Source organism: Xyrauchen texanus, chromosome 9 (assembly GCF_025860055.1).
Source record: "Xyrauchen texanus isolate HMW12.3.18 chromosome 9, RBS_HiC_50CHRs, whole genome shotgun sequence".
Lineage (NCBI taxonomy): Eukaryota > Metazoa > Chordata > Actinopteri > Cypriniformes > Catostomidae > Xyrauchen > Xyrauchen texanus.
The window spans coordinates 24,556,864-24,573,665 of NC_068284.1; the positions used below are offsets into that span (position 1 = coordinate 24,556,864).

At 37.0% G+C, this 16,802-nt stretch overlaps 1 protein-coding gene across 1 annotated transcript in view; it reads left to right on the forward strand.

Moving 5' to 3' along the window:
- LOC127649775 (glutamate receptor ionotropic, NMDA 3B-like) overlaps nt 1-16,802 on the forward strand; it is a 69,299-nt gene extending 52,497 nt beyond the window's left edge. Inside the window, exons 6-9 of the mRNA XM_052135008.1 lie at nt 1,074-1,225; nt 11,191-11,355; nt 13,031-13,101; nt 14,604-16,802. Coding sequence (XP_051990968.1) covers nt 1,074-1,225; nt 11,191-11,355; nt 13,031-13,101; nt 14,604-15,156 — 941 coding nt within the window. The 3' untranslated portion in view covers nt 15,157-16,802. The remainder of the gene's footprint in view (nt 1-1,073; nt 1,226-11,190; nt 11,356-13,030; nt 13,102-14,603) is intronic.

The window sequence follows — 16,802 nt, forward strand, 5'->3', positions numbered from 1 at the left end:
AAATATAAAATCTATTATAATTGTTTTTTAAAAGTATTCCACAACAAATTACTAATCAAGTACTAATTACTTCTCAAACTGTAATCAGAATACTGATTTTACTGATTACTTAATAAAAAACTATTCAGATTACTAAAAAATTTAAGTTACTTTCTAAAAACACTTCACAAAAAAAAGTGTTCAAATTCAAAGCTCAACAAATTCAAAATGATGTCTATATTTTTATCCTTGTTTATTGCCACACGCAAATCACTTGCTTGTTATGATAAAAATTCAAAATCATTTCATATGTTCAAACTTGCATAATTTAAACTGAACGTTTCCCGCTCTCTGTCTCTCACGCACATGTAGGTCATCAATTGCTATGCACCTATTTTATTTTCATTTGTTGGCCGTCAGAACTTCGGAGCCTTAGATTAATCATTAAGGCAATCAATCGGCTGTCAGTGAGCATGTCGCCCTAAGTGATGAAAAACTGTCTATGACTGCCTATATCCACTCCTTTTTAAGGATGTTCCACTAGCCAGGCAGTGGCCCCAGACTTACAAAACACACATTTGTTAGTTGCAGAGAGCTGTGTAAAATACATTTGCGAAACTTGGTATGAGAGTACAGAAGTTTATTAGGATGCAAGTGGTGTTGTGCTGTGTGCTGAAAGGAGGAGAGGGATCGCTTGCCAGGACTGATGTGTGGGTTTGCTGTGAGGCAAGGGCTTTGATGAAATTTGTGGATGTCAGAGTTGTGCTCGTATCTCTACGGTTGCCTGGCTCCAGAGACGGCACAATGACAGACGTGCTGTCTATAGTGCATTGGCAGAGAGTGCCAAAGATTCATGCTTGTTTGTCCCAAGGCTCTCTGACATATCAGTAATAGTGCTATCATTACAATCAACATGAACACAAGAATGTGGATGCACACTTTAACAAAACCCCACACTGTGCTTTAGGCTTAACAATCTTTTTGTGTACCCTTTTGTACACCAATTGAGGGGCGCCAATATGTGAAGTTGTTGTTTTTCTCTTCCACTGACTGACCTCTGGACCTCTGACCTCTAGTTCTCCCTGTGCTTTCAGGTTATGGGATAGGGCTACCCCAGAACTCTCCTCTTACCCGAAACATTTCTGAATATGTCAGCCGCTACAAGTCTGACGGCTACATGGACATGCTCCACGACAAGTGGTATAAAGTGGTTCCCTGTGGAAAGAGGGTCTTTGCTGTGACAGAGGTGAGCTTTAAAAAGTAATTGTTTCCATTTGAGTGTGTAGCAGTGGTGGCTGGTGCTTTTCAAGAGTGGGGAAACACAAATGTCACTTATCAATGGCAAAATGTGTACTCAGATCCATTTTTTTTTTTATTTAATTTGATGTCTGCAATGTTGCTCTGCCCAGAGGAGTAAGAGAAGTAACTACATATGTTTGTTAAAATTGAGCAATGACTGAAATCAGGTCTCTTGAACTATGATCTGTCCTATGACAAATGGGTTTAGGTAAACTTTCAATTAAATGAAAAGTGAGACTATTTTATAATCCACATTTGGCTGGATAATTTTATTTCATTTTCAATGTTGGCAGAGTTACTGCATTGAGGCTTTGTAGAGCAGTATTAAACCGTGGAATTACTTAACAAAAATAATTGACCAAGCTCAGAACTGTATTTTTTACAATATTTACCAAGAGCAATAGGTAAGAGCCAACTTAAACCAACTACGTCTCTATTTTTTTGCATTACTTGTATTTTTATGTTTTTATTATTATTATTATTATTATTATTATTATTATTATTATTATTATTCCAAATGCTGTCAGTCACATTTGGAATATCACACACTTTAAAAATGTTATGTCATGTAAACAAAAAAATGTGCTTCATGTGGTAGCATCTAAATTAACAGGTTTAATTCAAGTAAAAAATATAATTTGATATGACTAAATCAACCTGATTACATTAGGCTACATCAACAACATTTTTAATTAAATGTTAGATCAAGTACTAATAGATCCTTAACCCCTTGTGTGTTATAAGTTTATGCCTAAAATGTAGAAGTCCCTGGATACAGAAGTCATATGAGGTACCATTTGAAGGCTTACAATCTATCACAGAACACCATTTCTTCTGCATTTATGTTACATAAAAGAAAAAAATAAGGCCTGAAAACTTCTGCATCGCAAATGAGCGCACCTTGTGGTAATGATGCAGAAATATGAATATTAAAGTTTTTGTTAAATAGTACTGAAATAGTCAAGTTATATGTTTAGCCAAGTCAACATTTATTTATAAAGCACATTTTAAAACAACATAATTTGACTCAAAGTGCTTTACAGATCAATATCACAGATATATCACAGAGTGATATAAAAATAGATTGATTTAAAGTTCAATTTTAAATAAATAAAAACATTATCAAGTATTTATCCATTTCTATTCAATTATCTATTTAAAAGCTACAGAATAAAAATATGTTTTTAAAGAATATTTAAAAATGGCTAATGATGAAGCTTGCCTCACATGTAAAGGGAGACAATTCCATAGATTTGGACCTATCACAGAAAAGGCACGGTCACCCTTAGATTTATAACGGCAACGAGGAACCTTCAATAAAAGTTGATCAGAAGACCTGAACGCTCGGCTGGGGGAGGAAGGGTGTAGAAGGTCACTGATACTGTATATTGGGGCACAAGACCAGATAGTGCCTTGTAGACATAAATCAGAATTTTTAAATCGACCCTGAATTGCACCGGAAGACAGTGTAGAGATGCTATAACCGGGAAAATGTGATCCCTCTTTCTTAACCCTGTTAAAAGCCTAGCTGCTGCGTTTTGAACTAGCTGTAGGCAGGATAATGGAGTTTGGGGCAGACCAATGTACAAAGAGTTACAATAGCCTAACCTTGATGTAATAAGTGAGTGGATCACAATTTCCAAGTCTTTATGGGAAAGACATTTTTTATTTTTGTGATAGATCTCAGATGGAAAAAGGTAACCTTTGCAACAGCACTGATCTGCTTATTGAAATCAGTGATCAAAAATCACTCCAAGACTCTTCACATGATCTGTTCATTCAATGGCAGAGGACCTAACTGGGCAACTAGGCCAGGTAAGAGGATATGGAGGAACCTAAAATAAGAACTTCGGTTTTGCTTTCATTTAATTGTAAAAAATGGTTTAACAGCCAATGTTTAATATCTTTGAAGCAATTTAGTGCATTCTCAAACGAACTATTCTTGACTACACTCACTGGAAAATAAAATTGGTAATCGTCAGAATAACAGTGATAAGATATGCTGTACTTCTGAAAAATGGATCCCAGAGGAAGCATATACAGTGAAAATAACAAGGGTCCTAAAATCGATCCTTGAGGGACAACACACTCTAATTGAGCCACAGTAGAAGAAAAAAATTACATAAATTAACAGAGAACGTCCTTTCTTTTAGATAGGATGAAAACCACTGGAGGGTCATTCACTGGATGCCAAACATACATTCTAGACGATTGAGGAGAATATTATGGTTGATAGTGTCAGATGCGGCACTGAGATCTTATAAAAATAAGACAACAGGTGAGCCTGAATCCATGGAGAGTAAAATATCATTAGTGACCTTCAACAATGCAGATTCAGTGCTGTGCAAGTGTCTGAAACCTGATGCAAAATTGTTTTATTTAGATAGGAGTAGAGCTGCGAATAAACAACTCTCTCCAAAATCTTGGAAATAAAAGGCAGTTTGGAGATTGGTCTGTAATTGTTCTGTATTGCCAGATCCCAAAAAGTTTTTTTTTTTACAAATGTAGAATGTAGGATGTAGAATTGCATGTTTAAAACTACTTTGACAAATCCACTTGCTAATGAGCTGTTAATTATAGCTGTCACACTGGAGCTGATAGTCATGAAAACATCTATAAGAAGGCGTGGAGAGAGAATATCCAGCTTGTAACTGGAACACTTCATCTTAGAGACTACATCTGCTATCTGCGCTGACGTAAGTAGTTCAAAGTGAGTCAGGGAGCTGGACGGGGAAGGTATTAGTGGTTGATCAAATTGTGAAGGTACAATCACACCTATACTCTGCTCAATTTTGTGAGTAAAGAAGTTTAAAAATGATTCACAGGTCTCTTGGGTGGCATCCAGAAAAGCATTTCTAGTTGGGTTTAAAACAGAATCAATTGTTTTTAACAATAAGTAGGAAATGTATAAGTATAAATGTAGATGGGATCAGTTTAAGTGCCCGCATTCTCAAACCAGTATATGTAGGGAATTTGGTTAGTGCCACAATTCTATACCATTATATGTAAGGAAACAGTATGTGTGATCTAGGAATTAAATTAAATTGTACTTACTCTACATTATTACATAAGGAAATTTATAATGGAATTAGTCGCCTTCGACAACCATTATAAATTAATTAAATTACAAATAACAAGATTATTTGTCTGAATAAAATTCTCCACCATTAAAATCATATTACAACGTCTCATTGTATTCGCTCACAGTTTCTACTGTAAGTAATTAGCTTTAATAAGGGAATTAAGATTAATTCACTTATTGCAGTAATATTATTCTCATGTCTTATTGAAAATACTATCAGACATATTTAGGTATAGCTTTGAAGCGAAATCTTTTTAAAACAGGGATGAGATTATTTATCAAAATATACCACAGTCAGATTATCTTTGAATACAGACAAACTTTATTGCTATTCTAAACATAAATCTAATCTAACACACAACATGAAACAGGTTGGTAAGTAAAGTGACAGAATGTGAAATAAATGATCAATACAGAGAAAATTAACTTTATAGAATCTGTTGACAATGCCTTAAGAGCAATGTATCGTTCTTTTAGTCTACATTGATTTGCAATCGGATTACCCAAAGTATTTAACTAATACACCAGCACTTTGAGCAAAAATGTGGAGATGTATTTGCATGTTGTCACGTTTCCTTTTGTTGCTTAGCTCTTGGTCGAAAGTTTGTTCTGCTGATGTTTGGGCCTCTGTTAGATTGGATAGCTATTGTCTGGATAAATTATGAGGTGGGCTTTGAAGCAAAGCCTTCCACACAGAGGACCCGTGACTCCCGTTGGGTGTGTGAACCGTAGAGAAGAGAGTGAGAGGCTTCCTCGGGACTTTGTGTTTCCTGAGTTTTCCTTGGACTCTATATGACATGGAGGATCTGGAAGAAGCAAGTGACGCTACAGCAGAAGAGTTCAGAAGAGAGGAGCCGGAGAAGAGGAAAAAGAGAAGGAGGTCACTCCGATAGTGCCTTTTTACTCCTGAGGGAGGTTACTCCTCTCAAGTTTGGCTTGACCAATGAGAAAAGTGCAATTTTCCAGTGGGAAAAGTTCCTTTGTTTGGAAGCTGACTCATTTTCATGATTGGGGTAAGCTGGCAGTTTGTGTCCCTTTATGCTCTTATTAATATAGCAAGCATACAATGCATGCTATCAGGATATACACCAATGTGCAGGGCGTCACACAAGGATTCATTTGAAATTATTTGATCAAATAATTTTACATTATCTAGCATGCATAAAACGGTATACAGTACAAAAGACACTATAAAAGACAGTAATAATCATTCGCATAATGTCCTTGGGATATGCATGTGCATTTATAGGAGTCTGTCACCACGTGACAAAAGTCCAGAGAGAATGTCCGAAAATTGTTGGATGAAGTCCTTATTAAATCTGGGAGGTCTGTACAAAGCAGTACCCAAGATATCAATCTTTAATAGTTGGACCTCAAAAATAGAATACATGTCTATAGGCAGCATTCTGCATTTAAAAGAGTTTCTAAAAAAAGTGGCAACACCACCTCTTCGCCCTGATGTCCGTGGTGAATTTAAAAAGTCACAGCCTGGTGGTGTTAGATCCCCCAGGGCCATTTGTTAGCCAGGATTCAGCCAGGTCTCAGTGATGAATAAAAAGTCCAATGATCGTGATTTAAAAAAGTCATTCAGAATAAAAGACTTGTTCAATATTGAATGTGCATTAATGAGGGCCATCTAGTGGTGATATCTGTGTTTTGTTGTGAAATAAAAGATGTGAGTTTCAGCAAGCTGAGATTATCAAAATTGACACCCTGCTTCACATCACTTTCACCAGTCGGAGGGTGACAGCTTGAAGACCAGATGGCCGGTATGTGGTGGTTGTCAGTGGAATCAGTCGGTAATCTGCAGGGATGTCGGTGTGACCCTCGATGGACATAACGGGGCAACGTGCAATTCCAAGAGCAGCGCAATAGTTAGAATAGTAATAGTTAAAGTATAATAGTTATAAACTCCATCAGACAGGTGTAAATTCAAACACCATAAATCCAGAGATGAGTACATTAAAAACAAATTGGAAGAAAGATGATTGCATCACCTTCAAACAAGCAGGGAGCTCTCTGCTGAAACTGGCGAGGACCAGCAGCAAAACTACAACAGACCATGGGCAACAGAAGGCAGAACATCCTCAATGAATCCATCAACATGATTTGAATTCAAAGTCTACGTGCTCCAGCACCACTGGACATCGACGATGGACAGGGAATCAAGCAACCTATTTAAAACTGCACGTAGCAGTCCTGGCAAAGTCCATCGGTGAGTGCAGCTGTGTTAATTTCCTTTGAGGTAATCCAGTCAGACATGAGGTGTAGTGTAGATTTCAAACAAACTAAAAAGTCACTAGTCCATAAGATTGTCCATAAAAGAGAAGCATAAAATTTGTTTTAAGCATTTTTCTTATGTTCATGAAAAGATTGTAAACATAAAATACTGTTTATGACATATTGGAATAGTCAGAAATGAAACCTGCAATTGTTAGCTACAATAAACAGCAGAGTGTAAGGGATTCAAAATTGCAGGTTAACACTTTTTACAGTGCAGCTGTAATTATTGGTCTTTTGTTGCAAAGTTTCCATTTTAAGAGCTTATTTTTTTAAGAAATTTCAAGGCAAGCCATTTCTGCCTTGCAGCTTTCAAGAAAACGTCACTCGTGTGTAGATACATGAGTTTGTTTGTGTATGCGTGTGCCTATATACATTATGTCTGTTTTTGTATCAGTGAGTAAGTGGGTTCTGCCCCTGACCAGTTTTCCTTACTGTCAGACCGGCTCTTTTCTGTCAGAAAAATCCTTTTGTTTGGAATTACTGCCTCCCGCAGTTTAATAGTGAGCTTTTGAATAGCAGCTGCCAACACACTCCATCAATGGAGTCCCAGTCAATAACCTCCCAGGAGTTGCAGTGCTCCTGTAAGACATTGTCTTGGACAGTCTGGGTTCATTACCTAGCTGTGGTTATGAATGGGGGACTTCATGAGCAGAAGCAATGACATTTGTTTTTGGCCCCTGTGCCAGCTGGAACCCATTTCAGGGTCTCTCTCTCTCTCTCTATCTCTCTCTCTGCTCTGCTCTGCTCTGGAGCCAAGCTGTCCTGTCACCACCGACTCTCTTCTGTAAAAGCACTTCTCCGCTGTGCAATAAATTCAGCAAACTAGCAGGCAGAATCACCTATGAAGTCCTCACAGTCAGTTGTCGCCTTTGACTGAATATTTATTTCTCTTTATTCCCAAGCTGTTTATAGAAGTGGCTTCAAATCAAACAGCAGCATTTTATCTCCTCAATATTATTCTGTCTTAATTTAATTAGACACATTTTTTCAAACAGCATCTTGGTTCATTGCCAGATACAAAGATGTGGGAAACAGAGAGAGATGGGGAATTTAAAGGAGCAATCCAACATGAAGTGCTGCATCTGGCATACTTTCAAAATAAATGAATAAATAAATTATGGACAAAATGCCAGTATTTTTCCCTAAATATTACTTTGTTGTTCAGAAATCCTTATGATCTTGTGCCAACAGTGTGTGTGCAGCCAAAGTTAAATAAAAAAAAATTTGTACAAAAGAGTAGCTTCAATTTCTTTGTGGACTTGTTACATTTTTAATACTGCTGTAAAATGTTTGTATTGAACAGAGTGATAAGTGTAAATAGCACTGGCCACGCAGTGCAGATATATGTACAAAAATTCAAATAGTAAATGTTAGTAAGTATTATATTATTCTAATAGCTATAATAGCATGTTTTTGTAAGGAATAATTCACACAAAAACTAAAATTCTGTCATCATTTACTCTCCCTCGTGTTATTCAAAACCCGGATGACTTTCTTTCTAACATGGAACACAAAAAGCGATGGTAGGCAGAATATTAAGGACTGACAGTCTTAGTCACTATTCACTTTCATTGTATGGAAAAAAGAGCTGCTTCAACATTCTTCAAAATGTCTCCCGTTGTTCCACAGATGCTGGCAAGTCACACGTTTTTGGAATGATATGAGGTGACTAAATGACAGAATGTTCTTTTTTTAGGTGAACTAACCCTTTAAACTACTTGTACTATACATTATATACTGTAATGTGTGTTTGTATGTTAGTATTTACACTGTTGTGCAAATAATATATTCCACTATTTACACTTGGGGCTCTAGGTGCTACAACTGTGTGCATGTCAATTTTCCAAGACAATGCGCAACTAAGAGTAGGTGGGAGTGTTCGCAATATCTGTGGGCATATATAGGGGAGGTCTATGCAAATAAAATGCTGCAAAATCTAATTTGCTGTGCATTTGCAGTTGGGGATTGTTCTGGAATTACAATTGTACACAAAATATAGTCCCTGACTATTGCAGTTAATGCTAACTATGGTGTGGTGTTTTAGTAGATAACTATTATTTATTATACTTACATTCTCTATAATTTAACATCCAATTAGTACCAATGAACACTGTTTGTTCCACGCATATATAAAGAGCGTCATACAGGTATATCTAAATGGTATATATTTCTGATGTTCACTAGATACCAACTTCTTATGTATGGCTTCTTATGGGCTGTCTTCATTTATATTGCTTGCACTTTGAGCTCACAATTTAGCTGACCCACTTGTGCCTAGACTGGCATTAAAATACCCAAACTTCATGGCCATACCCAGTGAATTTGCACATTTGGTGTATCAAAAGCACAGCGCTCAAGATGTAGCAGTTAAATAAGGTCCTTGGTGTAAATAGCCTTTGCCTTTTTTAAATTGCTAAGGGAATCAGCTCAGCAGACATGATATGCTCTTCTCTGAAACCAGTAGTGGCATTTGGATTAGTTTTCACACGCTGCAGTGAGCTCTGAACTTCAGCTGGCCTCTAAGGTCAACCAAAGCTTATCAGAGGCTGACAGAGTGGCATGCATGCATGTTTGCATGTGCATTTTGCCTCTGTTCCCTGCTTTAACTTTCTTAAGGGAATCCCCCCTACCGTGAACCATTCACCCAAGTGGTAATGTCATGCACAAGTATTTGTATTGGGGCAATTTAGCCCTCTCTTAAATACTTTTCTGTTTATTTTTCCTATTTTGTGCTGAAATATTATCTTTACATCTTTCTATCTTTCAGTCATTTAGAAAAAGTAATCTGTTGGGATATACAGTATCAAGTCAGGTTAGTGCGGGAGGTTTAGATTTTAAACTATTTATTTAACATTTGACAGTAGCATAAATGTGAGGGAAGCGATTCCAAGATTGTAGAATGGAGCTGAGGTTTCTTAAAACTTTCTTTCACTTCACAGGAAAGGCCAAGCTCCTGCAGATCCTTTACACTGCCAATCCGTATTGTCAGTGCATCTTACTGTATTTTTTGTCTGCTGTGCAAGCAAATCAATAATCATCATTCGAGAGAGTAGCTGTATGAGGCAAGCCCCCCACATAGGGTCAGGGCCCCGCTAAACCTGAGAACAGCTTGAGGGTGCAACACCAGTGCAATGGTTAGACAGTATTACAAAGCTCTTTGTCCACTGAGATGTGCTCCTTTTGGAAAGTAGAGTCTTATTTTATAAAGTGTGTTCCACACATATGAGCAACAGGAAGTGGAATATTTTTTTCTTTCCAACTATGCAAAATTACTGTGACTTTAATTTTAATTTGTTCAGTGATATTTTATAAAAAAAAAATGTGATTAGTTCTAGCCAGCAGGAGTCCTTCTACCTCCAGATCAAAGCCATTGTGGATTCCTGTTGGCGCTGAACTATAACGATGGGTCAGGCAGGTCTTCTACCTAACTGCTCTGTCCCCTAGATGTGTACAATCTGAGTTCCTCCAGATTGACAAAAAAAAAACACCAATATCTCAAAGGCTGTGTTGTGTCTGAATTCCTGTATTTTCATAGTATTTGCTGAATTCAGTGAAGAAATCACTTCTAGTTAGATAGTACTTTCACCTATGACAACCGTAAAAACTATTCGGCAGTAAGTTTTAGTGGTAAATAATGAACAAACTTGGGTATGGTTAAACAAGCACAATTTAACCACAAAGAACAACTTTCTTGGTAACTATACTGCCCTACAAAGACAAAACACAGTACCTACGCTAACACTGAAACTGAGAAAAAAAATGGCTTCTAAGTTGGTGTACATTTTGTAGTTATTGCAATTTTTACACTCTGTATTCATTGAATCTGAGCATAGTTCAGTCAAACCTATCTGTCGAAGGACAGATCATAGTCTATGACAAGTGGTTTTCAAACCTTTTGATGCCAAGGACCCTCAAATATAATGATGTCCTTGAGAGGGACCTTCTTCCTACAAAATAAAGACAGCTATATTTTAATGTATAAACACCCATTTTACAAAGTAATAGAAATTGTAGAGTGATATAAATATATACCGTATACTGCAGTAAAGCTAATAGTAAAGCCTATTGTATCATGAATACTTAGAATTCAGACATCCTACTCATTTGACACATTGGCATAGAATCGGGGGGGGGGGTTCTGTCCTTGTTTACATATTTTATATATTTTTTATCAACTCTGAAAATTATTTTGTATGAGACACCTTGCGATTACAATTAAAAATGTGTGCCTCACAAGATACAGTCAGTGCATTCATTTGAACTGTTACTATGCACCGCGTAATGTGTTGTAATGAAACATTACAACCCCATGTAAAGCATGACGCAATGATATTTACCTCCTGTGTAGCATGGATGAATGCATATTCGGGTGCAGGGAAAATCACTTGATTGCAGGAAGACTTTCTGCAATTCTTATTGATGATGATACTTGGTCTCTGGCATGACAGACTCACTCAAATAAAGTACTGTGGTTAGGTTGCACTCAGCAGTAGAGCTGTAATTTATTGTAATGACTGAGATCCACTCTTGTGTCATTGTGTGCGCAGACGCTGCAGATGGGTATCCAGCATTTCTCAGGACTGTTCGTGCTGTTGTGTGTGGGGGTGGCAGGTGCTTTACTCACTTTGCTGGGGGAGCATGCTTTCTTCAGATTCATCCTGCCTCACCTCCGCCACCAGCAGAGATTCAAATACTGGCTCCACACCAGTCAGGTGAGTCTGTGCCACAACTAAAAAAAATTTATAAAAACAGGACAGATTATTAACCTTCAAAAACACATAGGGGAGACCTAGGCGAGTTATTTTATTTTTACTTGAGTGAATATTTCTCAGGTGTTCAAGGTGCAGTAAGTGATTTATTTATTTTTTTTGTCTTTTTTTTATGGAATGGTTTGTGGAAAATGTTGCTACTTCCTGAAATATATCACAGAAACAAGTGTCCTAAATTATCTCACTAGTCTCTGTGACAGCACTAAACAGCACAAGACAGACTGTGTAAACAGCAAACAAAAATGTGACCACTGTCAAATTCCTTGATCAGCCAATCAGAAGAGTTTGATGTGCTTTCTGTCTATGCATTGTAAGTTGAAACAGATCATTCAAATATAACGCTATATTCAAATTCATAACAGTTGCCATTTGAGGGCACTATTTTGCTATTGTTGTTTCTGACAACTGTGAGAAGACGCACTGCTGCTCTTCTGTTTGGTATCAGTCTTGATGGTATCTTTGGAAGGTGGGTTTTTTTAAAAAAAGAGGGGGCATGGCTTAATCTGTGGCTAACTCTGACAAAAGTTTCAGAATTGTTAAAGACGGATTTATACTTACTGGCTGAACAGGCTTTGAGGATGAAGTGCCGTGAGTTTTTTGTTCTGCCAAGGTGTTCTTTTGGTAAGATTTGTCCTGTTCGTGTAAATCTTTGAAATTCTTGACCCAACAGAACTCGGCAGGTCCAAGAGCGCTAATGATTGATTTAAACAATTTGTGGTTGTGGTTTGGACGTGATGCTTTTTATTTTACAATTGCACATGCCAGCTGAGGAGCTACTTAGGTTATTCAAATTGAGAAGCAGAAATATACATTTAGAAATGATTCAGAGCACAAATTCCACAAAGACAGCAGGAGCATATCTATGTTCCTAGAGTCCTATGTTCCCCAGATTTATATGGTACATACTGAACACATGATAAAGGGTCCAACAAAGACCTGTATAGATGCATAACTTGGCCAAGCGAGGTTGGATCGGCCTCAAACTTGGGTCGTTGGTAGTCCTGGTGGTGCCCGAGCGGATGATGGCAGTATAGTCTCGGTCGTGCCCCCCGAACAAATTTTTAAATCGACGCCAGCTTCGTTCGCCAAGTTCTGCTTCTTCCAAAGTATAAACCAGGCTTAACATCGCTTACAGCACCTTTAAACAGCCCATAATAGGTTTTCAGCAAAAAGAAAACATTAAAACTATTATAAAACACAAAATAATTTATGAAACAGCACAGATGTAAAAGGTAGTCTATCATAGGAAATATCAAACCATTGTTTCGACCTAGGAATGTTGTAATTAAATGATTCTCTAGATTTTTAACATTTAAGACATCTTAACATTTGACATTTGTGATAACTAGCTTTGATCTACCCTATGCTGTGTGCAAATGTTAATGATGCTAAAAGTCGTGCCAACTGCATGCACATCAAAAAACGCTTATTTATTGGTAGAGTTTTAATTATGTTAATAAAAAACTTTTGTGATACAAAACAGGGGCACCTGCACCCTCTAGTGTTACAAAGTTGAAAGCACAAGTCTGTAGGGTAGGATATGTTCTAAGCACATTATATGTATATATTGCATTGAGTGTGGTTTTGTCTTTTTTTGTTGTTGTTGCTATTATTAAAGAAAATCCACCGTGCAGTAAATATGGGTTGCGAGGATGAGAGGAAATCAGAGGCTGAGAACACAGACAGATGGTAAGCTGTTTATTATGATTATCACCAATTGACACATTTTAGATTGTATACCACACTTTCTGCCATCAATGTATTGTTTCTCCTTATTGAAGTGTGTATCTATATATTTATCTAAATGTATAGCTCTCTGGAATAATTGATTCTTATTGGTCAGTCGCAGCATTCTGCAGGCCAGAATTATTTATTTATATTTTGGTATAATGACCACTAAACTGTATACAGTTAGTTACAGGTCTCGCATATCATTCTGCGGTCACTTTCTTTTCACATAATAAAATTATAACAGAGTGACTATAGGCACTCAATGTAAATATCACCTGCCACACTGAGTGGCTATTTGCACTCCAATAGTCTGGTGGAAACACAGAAATTGAAGACAAACTGCACTTGTTTTGCTGCAGGGGTGTGGGGTGTAACAATTTGAGGATATGCCTTTTTCATTCAGACGATCCAGGTTCAATTCCATGTTTTGTCCCATCTTTTTCCCATCCTGTTAATACTACAAATAATATTAAGTATATTAAGGTTGATTTCCTCAGTGATTTGTTCACAGTAAAGTTCGGGAAGTTGAGAGAAAGGTTGGATCTGTGTTAAAATAATCATGGTTTTACTAAAGTAATATTGCAGCAACCTTTTTTTTTTTTGGTCCGTAGTTTTAATACAATTAACCATGGAGTCACTACAGTAATATGGTGTTATTTTAGTAACCTTGCTTAATTTTGTGGTTATTATGATTTTACTACAAAATTCCATGGTGATACTATGGTTACTGTAGTAAAACCATGGTTAGATTTTGTAAGGGAGGGTTAGGTTTAGTGGTTGGTGTAGGTGTTTATGGGACTCTAAATAAACAGAATGATTCCCCATTCTGTATGTTAGTATTGTATTAGGGGTGTTTGGTTATCTGTGACAGCTGAAGAGCATGCACCATATAACAAGTAAGGTAGAAATATGTGGTGTTGAGTAGAAGGAAATAGACATTTCTGCTCAACAAAATAAAATCAATTCTGTGAAAAGTGCTTTAGAAAGTAACTTAAAATTAATTAGCAAAGTGAACATGTTTATGGTGAAGTAATCAGTAGTCAGTAATCTGATTACAGTTTTAGAAAATTAATAACAAATTTGTAATGGATAAATTTTTAAGTACCTTTCCTAACACTGGATAAGTGGGTTCATTTAGGTTTATTCTGACTATACAATACCCCTTAAGTGTTACTGATGTATGTCCTCAGAATAAATACTATCGTCTTTGAGCTTTGAACAAATGTGTGCATTCAGCATTATGTAAAAGAAAAAAACACCTTATAAAAGAATCTGTGAAACAAAGACACAAATCAATGGCCAGAATCAATATCTCTCCAGTAAAGAGAGCTGAGTGGATACTGTTCCACTTGCTGCATTAATAGCATATTGAAGAGACCCTGTGTTGCCATTGATTATAGAGTCTGTTTTTGAAGTGTTTTGTATCTGCAACTTGTATAAATGTTTGGTCTTTCTCTCAGTCCCACCTTGTGCCTGTCAGAAAACTGCAACCTCCATCGCCTGCCAGCACCCACCTCTTCTCCTCAACCCTCCACCTTCTCGACTTCCCCTTCCACCTCTACAACCAAGTGGAACAATCAGACTGCTAAGGCCGTTCGAGAGGCCAAGGAGCATAACAAGCGTGTCCACTTCAACCTAGAGACACTCAGCAGCTATCAACTGCAAGCTCCGCCCCCTGGACCAGACAGAGGCAGGAGGGGGCTAGTGGGCAGTCCGCCAACCCAGTTGTGCTCAAACGGCGGTCCTATTCTCAGTCTCAGTTTGGTGCTCTCACCCCCAGCCAGCTCTGGACACTCAACACCATGGGAAGAAGAGCTCCAGGAGCTGCAAGGGAGGATTGAGGAGTTTCGTGGCCAGCTCAGGGCTGCCCTAGCCAGGAGAGCTGAGCTCCAGCGTAGCCTGGTCAGACAAAGGCTCAGCCATACCCAAACAACCTCTTCTTCAAATAATGCTGAGCGGTCAGACTCTTCCACCACCAATACCCTGACCAAAGACATCAACATGCAAAGTTGATGTAAGTGGTAGGACATTCAGGGTAACAGTGGATATGGGGGATAAGGGACAGTCTCTCATTTGAGAAGCCATGTAGCCCTTTATTCTGCTTTTGTCCTTTCACATTGACAGCTGGGGAGTAAGGTGGGTATCAACTTGTAGTGCTGCAGTCTGGCTGACTTCCAGCTCAAGAGAGAAAGCATTTATCTGTGTGTGTGTGTGTGTGTGTGTGTGTGTGTGTGTGTGTGTGTGTGTGTGTGTGTGTGTGTGTGTGTGTGTGTATGCGTGTGTGTGTGTTTTAAGTCAGAGAGTGAGCACTAGACCTAGAACAGACACATAAAGGGATAGATCACCACAAAATGACATTTCTGTCACCATTCACTCACCCACATGTTGTTCCAAACCCGTATGACTTTCTTTATTATGTTGAACACAAAAGACGTTAGGCAGTGACAGCCAGTGTTGGGTAAGTTACTTCAAAAGAGTATTTCACTTCAAATGACTAATTATTTCCTCCTAAATTATAATCAGATTTCTTTACAAATGACTTAATTGAAAATAATCACATTACTAATTACATTACATTTAAGTTACTTTCTTAAAAAAATGTTCTGCTCCAAAGTAATGATCCTTTTAAATTTTTACACACCTCACATTTCTATGTCACAATGACTCATTACGGGGCTATAATTTATCTATTCTACATAAATAATATATAAGAAATAAGTGTAAACCAATAATGTACTGTAATAACTCTATAGTTAGCTATTGTAATCTGATTACAAGAATTTAAAATGTACTTCATTACACTACATTCTGACTTTAAAAGTAATTAGATTACAGTAACTATTTAATTTGTAGATTACACCCAACAGCCTCAGTACATTAATTGTATGGAAAACAAGATGCAGGTGAAAGTCTGGTGACAGGCTGATGATGACAGAGTTTTATTTTGGGTGAACTGTCCCTTTAATACACCACTCTCTGCTGGCTAAGATGAATATCTGCATCTACAGATGTCCAGCATTAAAATAGCTTCATTTTGTAAATAATTTAATGGGATAAGCAACAATGGACCAAACTTACAAATTTGTGTACATTACTACTTCTCTTGCTGTGTATACTTTTACCACACTTATACTGTTTGAATAAATATGATGTTTGCTTGTGTGTTTAAATGGTGATAAAGTATGATTCTGTTGGAGATGTTTGACTCTCTGATGTCACTGACCATCTATATTCCACTGTATAATCTAAATGTTATAAAGTTTGAATGAGTTATTAATACATTTACTATCATTAATAAATACATTTTGGAATAAATATTTATTAGCGAATTTATTTCATGTACCCCTCTAGGGCATAGTGTCCACTACAATGAACAGATATTTAAAAGCCATTAGTAAAAATCAGTAATACAAACCACAATAACATTTAACCCTTATAAATAATTCTATATAACTGTCATCTTTATATTTCATGTATGTTTTATTTATGATATCTGGTTTATGTATTATTGTCTTTTATTGCAGTGGACAGATGTAAACTAAAAATACACATATTAAAAAAGGATTCGGATGATTATATTTGTTTGTCATTTTAATTTGTAAGTAATAAGAAGTATAAGGGAACTTTTTTTCTCTTTGTAATTTAATAATTCATGCATC